The sequence below is a fragment of the Tenrec ecaudatus genome, chromosome 8, assembly GCF_050624435.1.
Source record: "Tenrec ecaudatus isolate mTenEca1 chromosome 8, mTenEca1.hap1, whole genome shotgun sequence".
NCBI lineage: Eukaryota > Metazoa > Chordata > Mammalia > Afrosoricida > Tenrecidae > Tenrec > Tenrec ecaudatus.
The window spans coordinates 166,673,118-166,686,697 of NC_134537.1; the positions used below are offsets into that span (position 1 = coordinate 166,673,118).

The window sequence follows — 13,580 nt, forward strand, 5'->3', positions numbered from 1 at the left end:
AGAGGAAAGACAAATTCTCGCTAAAGCTCTCCAGTCTGTAGGTGTCCAGCTCTCACTCTGCTAGAGCCCTTTTCAAGCTAATTACAAAATGTGAGTCTGGGCCATAATCATTGATTGCCTGCTTGAAATCTTTTAGCAACTTAAAGGGAAAGGCATTGTGAATTTCTTTTGGTTGTTTCCCCTTAAGTCTGTCTGCTAACAACTCTAACAGGATAAGACATTTTACATTCTAAATCTCCTTCTGCAATCCCTCTTCCTACTTTGGATAGTAAAGGTGCTTTCCTATACTTTGCTTCTTTATGTCTATTCTCTGAACTACTCTTTTCAATCTGTCTATCTTGGAGTTCCACTTCCTGAACTTCACCTTCAGTGCTAGCTCTCCTAGTTTGCATTTCTTTGGAGCTAATCTCTCTACCTCCAGGGCCGACTTGCTTCATTGTTTTACAATCTCTGGCCTTTCTTATACTAAATTCCAGCAGGAGAGCAGCTGCTTTTACTATGTCCCCTTCTGACTCAGGCTCTGTTCTTTTAGCTCTGCCTAAAATCTTCTCATCTGCCTGAAACCCGTTCTGACTGCTTCTCATCTGATTTAAGTTTGGGCATCTTAGACATTGCCTGTTCTGCTTCTTGGCTTTCTCTACCTTTGAAAGCAAGGGAGCTTCCTGGGATTGCTTTATAGCCATGCTTTGGATCTTGCAATCCACTGCCTCTAGTACTGTATCACCTTTAAACCTTCGGAGTCTGCAGTCTCGCAAGAGCATATAGGCTTTGGCCATGAGGTTCTGTTCTAGAATTGGAGGCTTTAGATAACAAATCAATCCCTGCCTTTTCAGTTTTTCATAAAGTTTCATCACCTAAATCATGCTTATTCACAGACACTTTAGCTTGCTTTTCTAGATTTGAATAGACACATGACTTCTCACTAGACTGATCATCCTCATTCTCTTCCTCCTGCAAAAGTTTTAAAACCATTTTAACTTGAACCCACAGAGACTACTTCTCCATAGGGATACTCTCCTCATCTCTGTGCTTCCTTTTTAAGTTTACAATGACCTCCTCCCAGATCTCTAAATCAAAAGTTCCTTCCTCTGGGAACCATGGATTATACCTTTTTACTACTTTTAGAAAACATTGTATCTTTTTCTTCATTACTTTTACACCTTGTCCTTTCAGTAAGTAGATGAGCATGGTACCATAAATTTCAGGTTTACTTTTACCTTGCTCCCATTATCCTCTTTAAAATACTCATTCACTATTTCCACTACTTCTCTCTCAGTCCCCACACTGGATCCTCACATCACACAATTTTCAAATTCACTCTACATTCCGGTGGGGCTGTATAATTGTTACATGGGGTATAATTCATATTGTCCCCCGTTGTGCGCCATTTGTCAGGGGAAGCCATCCTCGTGCTGGGGCTCCAGCCTCCAGCCCAGTCCTCGAGCCTCCTGCCTCGTCTCCATCCCACCTCCCTTCGTCCCACACTGTGCGTGGACCTGGCGGGTAAGATCATGGCCATCCAGGAGGTGAGCATGCTACCATGAATTGTGTCTGACTGCATTATTGTAATGTCTCTTCTATCATTCATGCTCCCGGTGACTTTAAGATAATACTTATATATCTCTACCATACAACTGTGCTTATTGAACCCAAGATTAGTGGTGGGGGGCTGGCACCCCAACTCATACCACAGTACACACCATTTGTCTAGTTTTTCAGTGCTTCTTCTCCCACTCACCCACTCCAACCATCATGACCTTAGCTCTACCTTACAAAGCCGGCTAGACCAGATAAGGTACATTGGTACAGGTAAGAACTCTCAACACACAGAATCCAGGACAGATAAACCCTTCAGGAAAAGTAATGGGAGTAGTGATACCATGAGGGTAGGGGGAAGATAGGGGAAACAGATAGCAATGATTGATGTATTAACACCCACACCCCAGGGGGACAAGCAACAGAAACATTGGTGGAGTCAGACAGTGGACACTGTAAGATATGAAATTATAATTTATCAAGGTTTCATAAGGGTGGTAGGGTGGGAGAGAAGGGGGAAAAAGGAGCTGATACCAAGGGGTCAAGTATAAAGAAAATGTTTTGAAAATGATGATGGCACCATAGGTACAAATGTGTTTGATACAATTGATTGTTATAAGAGCTGTAAGAGCCCCCATAAAATGATTTATTCTTTTTAAGTGTTTAGGCAGATCTGGATGGAGGCTAGATCGAGAAACAATCGTTTCAGAATTTGATAATTTTGCTTAATAACCAAACTGAAAACTCACTGCCATTGCATCTTTTGTGACTCACAGCAACCCTGACTTTGAGCAACCCTATTGGACAGGGTAGAGCAGCCCCTGTGAGTTTCTGAGATTGCAACTCTTTACAGGGTAGAAAGCCCTAACCTTTCTCTCTCAGAGTGGCTGGTGGTTTTGAACTATGTTGGTAGCAGCCCAAGTGAAAACCACTATGCCACCAGGGCTCCCTGTGCAACATAGCGGGAGCTGTTGTTTTCCCAAACATTCACTTGGCTATTTCTTTTATAAGAAGCCAATTCATTTGGCAGCTTAATTCTGTTCCAGTTTTCTTATCTAGAAAATGTGGTGACAGTGTGAACCTGTTTGTTGTAATTTATGTGAACATAATTGAGTGATCTAAACCAAGTGAGCTGACTGGTCAAAAATCAGACCTGTGGGTTGCCAAATTGGTTCTGCTGAGATTGGGGCTTTGCTGGATCCACAGGCTTCCTGAAAACTGTGTCCGAGAAGCTCTGCATTTTAGAGCTACATTTTATAGTTGAAAGAGAGGCCTAAGGAGGGTGGGAGTCCTTAAGCTCTAAGACCTTAATGCTGTCATTGTTGTGTTCTTTTAGTGTACCTGCAGTTTCCCCACTGCAGTGGGAACCATTGAAACATCTGTTCTCATTCTCTGAGATGGTGTGCCACCCCACCCCACTCCACACCACCACCACCTCATCCCTTTCTTTTATTGTAGAGATAATCCCCCTTCCATATGTATCTCAGATATCCAATTAATGAAGAAAGACAAAACTAGGAGATATGATTTAGATGAAGGAGACCATCAGCATGAGGCCATAATGGGGTCCAAAGGCTGTGTGGCCATGTTGCTAATTATAGAAATGGATGAAATCTGCCACAAAAATGTGATTGGAGGCAGAGCAATTCATCACTGTCTCAGGCAGGACTACATAAGTGAGAATGGGGCCATTATTGAGACACGGAGACGAGCACAGATTAGAAAGGCTTACTGGATTTGTTCTGGGGCCTTCCGACCACCTATGACTCATGACCATAGGGTCTTAGAGTGTCTCAGTTTCCATAGAGGACCTTCCCAGGGAAGTCCCAGAGGGCAGATTGCTCCTCTCTGCTCTGGCTACTTGTTGTTGCGTGCCATTGAGGACACTTGGATTTGTTTGACCTCATATACAACCGAATGAAACTCTGTAGGGTCGTGCACCATCCTCAAAATTGTTGCTGTGCCTGAGCCACCGATGAAGCCACTGAGTCCATCCACTTCTTCAAGGACTTCCTCTTTTTCATGTCTTCTCCACCTTACAAAATAGGATGTTCTTCTCCAGGGACTGGTCTCTCCTGACAACATGTCCAAAGTATGTAAGATGGCCTCTAAGGAGCACTCTGGCCTTATTTCTTCTGATACAGATTGGTCAGTCCTTCAGCAGTACATGGTACTGTCAGTAGTCTTCTGGTGGACCACAATTCCATGCATCTGTTCTTCTACAGCCTTCCTTATTCAGTGTCTAACTTTCACATGCATATGATGCAATGGAAAATAGCATGGCCTAGGTCATGTGCACCTTAATCCTCAGAGTAACATCATTGTTCTTCAACACTATAAAGAGGTGTTCTGCAACAGATTTACCCATTACAATACATCTTTTGATCTCTTGACTGCTGTTTCCATGAACATTGATAGTGGATCTAAGCAAGACAAAATCCTTGACAACTTAAGCCTTTTCTCTGTTTATCTCTGTTTATTACCTATTGGTCCAGTTGTGGGGATTTTGGTCTTCCTTATATTGAATTGTAACCCATATTGAAGGTTACAATCCTTGATCTTCAGCAAGTGATTCAATTCCTCCTCACTTTAAGCAAATAAATGTTGTCATATATGTACACAAGCGGCCTCCCAAAAGTTAGTGGAACAAGGAATCAAAAGAGAATAGAATTTTTTAGGAATTTTTTGAAATACCAGTGTGTGCTTGTGTGAGTAAGTGTGTGTGTGTGTGTAAGAGAGAGAGAGAGAGAGAGAGAGAGAGAGAGAGAAAAGAAGACATAAGGGAGAATGCTGTTGGCTGCTGTTGAACTGATTCCTGTGCGCATGCACAGTGACCTGCTGTGTGCACCATAGTGACCCCCTCAGAAGCAGATCATCAAGCCTACCTTTCAACTGAAATTTTGAGAATTAACAATTTTCAGAAGTCTGTGGATAACAGTGAAAACCCAAATTCTATTTGCACAGTCCCCTCATGGATTAAGCTGCCTGTGAATTCCTTCAGACCATTGACCAGGGATGTGAACACTCTTGCCACCAGGCAGAGGGCATTGGAAAGTGGATTACCCCTTAGGCAGCCCATGGTGGGGCTTAGAGACTTGCCTGAGTGTATCCTTGAATCGAGGCTGCCGTTCTGGGCTGCACAGTCATGAGTCATGCCCCCAATGCCTTGGTTGTTCGGCTCTGGACCAGTCTTGTAAACTGTACTGTTTAACATATCTGAGTTTGCTTTCAGGGACACCTTAAGTCTAGTCCCCTTGAATCCTAGGGCCTGGAGTCCTCCTCCTCATCAGAAACAATCTCTGTGCAGGTGTGCTGGTATATGAACTCTGAGCCCTCTCCCTAAAACCAAAAAATAAAACCCAAACTCACTGTCATCAAGTCACTGCTGACTCACAGTGACCCTCTGAGTTTCTGAGACTGTAACTGTCTATGGCAGTAGAAAAACCAATCTTTCTCAGAGCTGATGGTAGTTTTGAGCTGCCAACCATGTTTCTCTGGTGGGAAATACCTCAGTCCTTGGCATTACAGGAGAAAGAATTCATGTCGAAGACTAATTGGTGATCCAAATGGGTTTTTATTAAGGAGAGAAGGTGATAGAGAAGAGAGGAGAGGAGAAGAGAAAGAGGGGAGAGAGGGGGGAGGGGGAAAGAAAGGATCGAGAGAGAGAGAGAGAGAGAGAGAGAGAGAGAGAGAGAGAGAGAGAGAGAGAGAGAGAGAGAGAGACCACAGCAAAAGAGGGAGGTGGTCTCCAGGTTTTGCCTTTAGTGCCTTCGGCTGGGAGGCGTGGTCGACATTACTGGTTGACCCCATTGGCTAAATTAAGCCCACCTGGCCTGGTTTGTGCCCACCTAGGTGCACTGCCTCCCTGCCTCAAGTGCCTGAATTTGGAGCCTGCCCAGTAGACACCCTGGTCCCAGCTCTAGCTACCTAACATAAAACTACACCATAACACTACTCCCTCCTAAACAGCATAGCTAAAAATATGAGTTGAGCGGAGAAATTGGTTCTTAAAAGAATGCCTTCGCTTACAACCAATTGTCATTTTAAATTTCACTTGATGATGTAGAGGGAACCAAGAGAGCATTCCATCCCTCAGATTACTTGTAAACTACTGCAGAAACCGCCAGAAAGCCAGCAATTGTCTGCAAGACTGAGGTAAGAATCTCAAGGTTGACTCCCAAAACCATACGCATTGCTATAGAGTTGATTCTGACCCATAGCAACCTTACACAGGACAGGGTAGAACTACCTCTGAGTTTCCAAGTCTGGAACTCTCTATTTTTGTAAATCATTTTATTGGGGGCCCTTACAGCTCTTATAACAATCCATACATCAATTTTGTCAAGCACATTTGTACATATGCTGTAATCATCATTTTCTTTCAATGTGAGCGTATCAGCTCCTTTTATTTCCCTCCTTCCCAACCCACCCTACTTCATGAACACTTGATAAATTATAATTATTTTTTTTAACAATTAGCCAAGTTTTATTTGCTCATTTTTTGCATTTAAAGTATTCTTCAATAACATCCTTGGCTTGAGATTCTTTGCCATAGTCCTTAACAACCACACAACTGCAACCAACCACTTTCCGGGGTTTTCCTTCTCTATCAGTTTTGCAGAGGCCCACCCACTCTCCTAGTTTCTTGTTGTCATCAACCTTAATGAGGTTGATCTGGTGTTCAGCACATAGGGCCTCCACCAGCTTGACATACATCGGCTCATCACAGTTGGATGCAAGCACACAAAGATGAGCTTGGCGCTTGTCTAAGGCTTTGGCAGCTTCGCGGATTCCACGTGCTAGGCCATGGATGAGGGCGGTCTTCAGCACCTCTTGTAATGCAGTGTTAACGTCCATTACACCTATAGCAGCAATGCCTTCCTCGGCCATGGCGGTAGGTTACGAGTGGGACCGAATCTTGAACACACCGGAGCCTCCGCCTCCGCACAGCTCGGCGGGGACAGGGAAAGAGCAAATTATTATTTTTCATATTGTACAGAATCCGCTGTCTCCGTTCACCCAAGTTCTTGTTGTTCATGCCCCCCAGTCACCCTCCAGGGGGGCGTGGTTATACAGTGATCATTGCAGTCAGTTCCCCCTTTCACCCCCCACCTTCCCCCTACCCTCGTGGTATCGCTACTCCCATTACTGCTCCTAAGGGGTTTATCTGTCCTGAATTCTGTATGTCCAGAGCACCAGTGTACATGCTTTGGTCTAGCCGCATTTGTAAGGTAGAACTGGAGTCATGATAGTGAGGTGGGGGCTGGGAGAGTCTGTAACTCTTTACAGGAGTAGAAAGCTTCACAGGAAAGTGAATTTGAGGCTGAGACGTTGGGAAAAGTTTGGTCAAGATAAACAGATGTGGAGTGGTGTAGGGAAGGAAAGATTAAAAATAACCTGGTCCAGGATCCTCACAAATTTTAAGTTCATTTAGACTCTCTCTAGGGAGGAAGGAGGAAGAGCTATCAGCAGGAAGGCTGTGTCATGCTTACAGCCTCTACCAAAATGCTTCCTGACTCTTCTCAGAAATTCTCCCAGGTGCTACCAGCCTCCTGAGTCTGAGAATGGTTCCTCTATGTTCTTATTAAGCTGAGGAAGGTTGGCACAAAAATATTTGGGAATCCAAGGAGCATGGTGAGGTCATTTCAGGGGGTCATGAGGAATGACTAGTAGGGAATTCAGCCAAATTAAAGGGCTTAGCAATTTGAATACCAGCTGACTGACCTTGATCAAGCCTCTTTACCTTTCTGGGTCAATTAAAAAAATATTTTTTTTTACCAGGTTTCTACTATACGTCCTCACCTGTAATTAGGGGGCTTGCATGCCCCCGGAGAATATAAAAACCTGGGTTAGCATCAAATATCTCTCTCTCCACGTAGACCACCAAGCGGGGCTGAGCTGAGTGTGCTACTATGAATTGTGTCTGACTCCATTTATTTCAATATTTCTCTTTCTCTCATGCTCTGTAACTTTACTATAATATTTATTATACAATTGCGCCCACTGGACTCATAATGATGTGTTAGGGGCTGGCTTCCCCTGACACCTGATGCTTATTCTTCTTCTGTCACGTGTGCCCCCCCCCCGCCCCCACCTTTCTTCCCTTCCTCCTCTTCCCACTGTTGGCCACACCATTGCTGTGTGTGTTGCTCGACCTTTTTTGTGCAGGTCTCTGCAGGCAGTTGGGAGAAGAAGCAAAGTGAAAGGGACTGAACACGCCACTATCTGTGGGCAGGACAGGATGTCTGATGCTTTGCTGGCTCTTTGATATGTGAGACCAGCAGCCAAACCTACCCCTTTAAGAGCCTGGAGCTGATGACTGAAGGCCTTATGCAAATATTTTTACCTTACTTTTATTGTTCTTTATGTAAAGTGACGGCCTGGGCAATTTGTTTTTAAGACTCCAAGCTCAAACATTCCAAGAAAGTAAGCATTCAAATGTTAAATGCAGGAATTACAAATACTCCTTGGCTGGGATGGGCATGCTCTGCTCCCTACTGCTGGAGACAATGGATTAATTCTCCCTCAAGCTTGCAACCAATAGCTTGGTTCCTGTGGGTGGAGTTCACACCCTACTGATAATGGTTCATATGGAGATCCAGACCGGTCAAAGTTAAGCTGCCATCCTAAATGTAGAATCTGCCCATCTTGTCACAAGTATACGCCCAATCCCTCCTCTTCCTATTGCGTGCACGGAAGGCGGGGGTCTGGGGGTCCCGGGGCCCTTCAGGGACCCGCCAGTCATTCAGCTCGACGGGAGGTGCGGGCGCGCATGCTCCCTCGGTTGAGGCGGCGGCAGCGGCGACGGCAGCGGCGGGCGGGCGGAGTGCCATGCCTGCGGGCGGGAGGTGACCGAGCGGGGCGGCCGCGGCGGCTACTGACGGCGCAGCGGATCCGGAGCGCGCTGCGCGGGGCGCCGGGCAGGTGAGAGCGGCGCGGGACCCGGATGCGGCGCGGCTGAGGGCGGCCGAGGGCGGGGGTCGCGGCGGCTCTTGGGCCCCGCGCTGGCCGACGGCGAGTTCCTCGAGGTCCGGGCCGGCGGCTCCGGAGCCCGTGCCGCGCTTCCTGCCGGCTCGGAGGACGCGCGCCGGGCGGCCCGCCGGACGCCTTGCTGAGGCGCGGCCGAACGTCCCCGGCGGGCGGGTGGCGCGTTCGGACGCCTCCTCAGGGCGCCTGTCAGCGGAGAGCGGCGTTGGCGCCATCGCGTCTACGCGGGCGCCCCAGACCCGCCTGCCACTCAGGTGTCTCTTCACGCAGAAGTGTGTTTTAGGAGCGGGAAACCTGTGGTGGGCTTCACGGACGAGTTTTTAAATCCCAGCGCCGCCGAGGAGCCCTGCGGCCTCGCCCCCAACGCCCTGCTTTGCCCAAGGGGGTAAGAATGCGTGCCCCTTGGGGTGGTTGTCCGCGTAAATTCCAAAAGGTTGTCTGGCCAGAGCGCAAGTGCTTGTGAATGGTAGCGACTGGGAAGGCTGCACCTCGCTCCGCTGGCCGAAGCCTGGCTGCCGTGCGGGTCACGTTTATTTCCGAGCTGCTGTGGTGTGGCTGCAAGCTCCGCTGGAGTAGCTCCTAATGTTGGAGCCTGTCGTCGGCGGGTAAAATAGCATCCCGGGGTCCCTTCCTAGAGTGCTTCCTAGCACAAGCACATGGCGACTCGGAATACCCGTCCCAGGTACCTGGGGGCTGAGGCAACCCAGTGAACGTAGGATAATTTACGGGAGGTCCCAAACTTGAAGTGCTTTGCTCTTTAAATAATCTTAAGTGTCACTTTATCACTGGTTGCAGACTATAAACACCCAGAAAATATGAAACACTCTCCCCGCACCCCACTCCCCAAACCTCATTGGTACTTCTAGAGGGAGTGACAAGTGCTTTTGTAAACATCATCTTGGGCTGTTACTGTCTGGCGAAGTCATCATACTTAAATTAGATGAGTACTTATTTTGAAGCACTGAATGGCTGTTTGGAAATAGGATTCCTAATAAAATCATCTCCAGAGAGTCAGAATTCTCAGCAGTTCATTAATCGTGGGGGTTTTTTTTCTTCCAAAAGCTACATTGTAAGGTTTTAGTGGAAAAGCAGAAGTATTTCAGAATACTGTAGCATAGGATAGAATCTTAACCGAGTTTCCCAAGGCAGGTGTGGAGCAAATCTAAACCTTAAGCGAATTTACTTCTCCAAAGCAAAAGTGATACACAAAATCCACAACTCTGCCTTACATGGGGATTTTCTACTGGCAGGGGTGTTTAGAAGTGGGGAAAATGGGAGTTTTCATTTATTGTTGCTTTACACCGGTGACCTGTATTTCTTGGAAACTTATCCATAAAAGTTTTAGATCCAGCATGCTATAAATATCAACCAAACCGATTAGGAGGGGCGTGGTGGGCATATGAACCTTGTAGTCTATCCTGTGTTCCTCTTTGTGTTATTCAGACTGTCCTGTAAAAGGTGAACCGCCACAGCAGAAGCATTAATAGGCATTATAAAAGACACTGGTTTCTGAAGTCTGATCTTGGCTCAAGCTCTGGACTGGAGTTTAAACAATGTCACTCCATTTCTCTGGCTTTCTGGATATCTTTTTTTTAAAACATTAATTAATTCAAACTGAAAATGATACTTAATTAGCCTCCTTTCCTCAGGTCTTGCTCTCGGAGTTATTTAAGATTGCTTTCTTTTTTCTTGTTTAATCATTTAATTAGGGCTCTTTCAGCTCTTATCCCAATTTATGATTTCTTTCTTCCACCTTCATATAAGGTATGTGAATATAGGCACTTTGCCTTCTCTAGAGTATCCCCAGCATCCAGAATAGTGCCTGAAACATTTAACCAATGTCGAATGTGAACTGAATGTATATATGAAATCTGTAATAACATCTTCTGATCCCACATATAGCATGTACTGAAAGGTCTCAGATTTGTACAACTGAGGAAATAACCAGGAGACCTAGAGTTAACTTCTTAGATGTTCTTTCTCAATCTTCATTAACAGCTGCTGGAAGGTCCTCTATCCATGAAGAAGTTAAGTATTTAGACGCTGTCATTGATTACAAAAGCAAATGTGAATTTCTCAGTCATGCTCATGTATACTAGATTATTAGCATTTTGGCAACAAGGGACTCAACAAGCTTTCTCAGTGTTGATCTTTTGGTGCATCAAATGACAGTTTATTGGTTCTAGGATGTGGTAATTTGATCAACATCACAATCCTATTGGGAACTTTTCAGATTTGTGCAGGGGGTAGATTTAGTTCACTTTCATTGTTTCTCTTTTTCATCTAAAAATTACTCACTGTGTGTGTAACTGTGCATGTGCACGTATGTATCCTTGGAACCACAGGCATCAAGGTGGCTCTGGTTCATAGTGACCCTATATACTAACTACTTCTTTGAGATCTCCTTTGGTTATAGTAGAGGCCCTGGGCAGCACAGACATGTTCCCACTTAGCTACTAATTAGCCTAAGAATGGAAAGATTGGTGGATCAAAGCAGCCAGAAGTGCCTTGCAGGAAAAGGCCTGGCAGTGTACCTAACAGAGCACAATGATTGAGAATCATATGGAGCAGAGTTACAAAGCTCACTGAATCAGAATCGACTTGATTGCAGCTGCTTATGGTGGTGTGACCCACAGGGGCAGTTCTACCCTGCCTAGTAGGGTCATTATGAGTCAGAATTGAGTCAGTGGCACTTAATTTGGTTTGTTTTTCATTCAGCGGAAGATGTAAAGAGGCTTTCTACTTCCGTTAACAGTTACAATCTCAGAAACTCACAGGGGCAGGAGTTCTGCCCTTACAGGGTCCAAGTAAGTCAGCATGGACTCAATGGCTGTAAGTTTATATTAATTTAAATCAGGGTTTTGATCTGATTCAATCATGTCTGAAGAAGCAAAATCAGAAGAGTCTCAACATTTTAAAATTTGGATGAAGCAGAAAGAAAACCGGAACGGGAAACCTTGTAGATTTTATCCCTGGATTAGAGGATTTGGAAGAGGGTTAGGGAGTCCTTTTAGGAACCTAATTTGGGAGATTGGATTGTTACCAGGTGGGTGGATAATACACATCCGATATGGTGCATTTGCTGCCATCTTTGAGCAGGGCAGCGCTGTTTCTGATTGCGGGCTAAGAGATGTGGTGGCTAGGCGTTGCTTGGGCTGCCCTTATTTTCTAAGAGGCAGATTAACTTTCTAACAGAGCATAGACTGTAATTCTTTCCAGTCTGTTTCAGTTTTGCTTCCTTGGTTATAACTGAACTGTGAAGACGGTTTCAAATCACTGATTAAAAGTGTTATTTTTTAAGATTTTATTATTTTTAAAATGTTATCTTAAAAAGTGTAATTAATAATCACCGTTTTCATTTTATGATACATATGTATTTGTAAACAGGAAGGACTTTTCCAGTCAGTCAGCAACTTTCTCTCTGTCACCACTGTTAGGTTAATTGATCCATTTTTATGGATAAGAGTTAAGTAATAAATTAGGCATTTGATGTTAGTGTACCTTTGTTTGGAAGTATGATCAACTTTCTCTTTGTTTTGGCCTGACTTTGAAAATAGAATGACTGTGGTTTAATGAATTTGTATATATATTTAATTAAGGAAAATGATTAATGTATGACATGTAGTTACATGTTCTTGTAAGTTGTGTTGCTCATATGTATAGAATTTTCAAATAAGAATGGTCTAACCCAGTGGTTCTCAACCTGTGAGTCACCACCCCTTTCAGTGTTTAACAACACTTTGACAGGGGTTGTCTAAGACCATTGGAAAATACATGCTTCTGATCTGGTGAGAAAAAAGCTATCTCAAGCATCACATTGATGTTGGCCTTTTGTGCATACTTTTGCAAAATGTAGCAATTTATTTTACTTTTGGCACCCATGATTTACCATACTTCAAGACAAAAAATTCATTTATTTGTCATTAGAAAAAATATGTAGCAATATAAAATTACATATTTTGTGATTAATCACTATGCTTTAATTATGTTCAATTTGTCACAATGAAAATATATCCTGAATATCAGCTATGTACCTTATGATTCATCAAAGTTTCAAAATTACAGTTATGAAGTAGCCACGAAAATAATTTTGTGTTTGGGGGTCACCACAACACGAGGAACTGTATTAAAGGGGGGTTGCGGCATTAGGAAGGTTGAGAACCACAGGTGTAACCAAAAAAGCCAATTCCACCACCACTGAGTAAATTCTGACCCATAGTCATCCTATGTAGGGTTTCCAAACTGTAAATCTTTGATAGAGCAGAAAGCCTCATCTTTTTTCTGTGGAGTGGCTGGTGGGTTTGAATTGCTGACCTTGTGCTTTCACCAGCCCAATATTTAACCACAATGTCATGTGGAATCCTTAAGAAAATTCTCAAAGTACTTACACCCACTCAACACTTGTGATTTGTTTGGATGGTGTATTGACAGGTTACTAAACTTGATCTTTAAGTTCAATTGACTATTTGTATCTCAGGGTTTTGCATCATTGTTACATCCAACTCCTGATTGAAAATATTTGGTGGTGGAGAGCAACTGAGTGATGAGTGCTCAAGCAATCCTTCAGAGACGGAGGGAGCATAAAGTATTCCTTATATAGCATGTATAGTGGTTTAGGTGTTACCGTTACTCTGGAGGTGATTTAAAGTACACAGGAGGTGTGCATGGGTCGCATGCAAACAATATATCATTTTATGTAAGAGACTTATACCTTCAGATTTTGGTACCTGCTGGGAGTCCTGGTCCCCCTCTCCGTGTATACGGAGGGAAGACTATTTTAGGAGTAGAAGAAGGTAAACATAAATTTACTTTTGAGTAAATGAGCCAATATATAGACTATAGATAACACCCCTCTCACTTGAAAAAAGAGGTTAAAAAACCTGAGTAGAGCAAGTGTTTATATTATTTAGCTTTGTTTTCCATATTCCCGTGTGAGAAAGAAATGTGAGCATTAATACTACATCTTTTATTAAGTTGTACTCTAACTTGTGCCAAGTATGCTCAGAATTCCACGATTTTATGGTCAATAGTTTCATATATCTGAAGGTTGGATTCAG

At 44.1% G+C, this 13,580-nt stretch overlaps 1 protein-coding gene across 1 annotated transcript; it reads right to left on the bottom strand.

Moving 5' to 3' along the window:
- Positions 1-6,005: 6,005 nt before the first annotated feature.
- On the bottom strand, positions 6,006-6,441 carry LOC142454563 (small ribosomal subunit protein eS12-like). Its single transcript, XM_075555835.1, has one exon. It carries the CDS (start codon positions 6,424-6,426, stop codon positions 6,031-6,033), a length of 396 nt encoding a protein of 131 aa, XP_075411950.1. The 5' UTR covers positions 6,427-6,441; the 3' UTR covers positions 6,006-6,030.
- Positions 6,442-13,580: the final 7,139 nt, after the last annotated feature.

Excerpts from the sequence above, each read along its gene's own strand:
- LOC142454563 (XM_075555835.1), bottom strand. The coding sequence starts at position 6,426 with ATGGCCGAGGAAGGCATTGCTGCTATAGGTGTAATGGACGTTAACACT.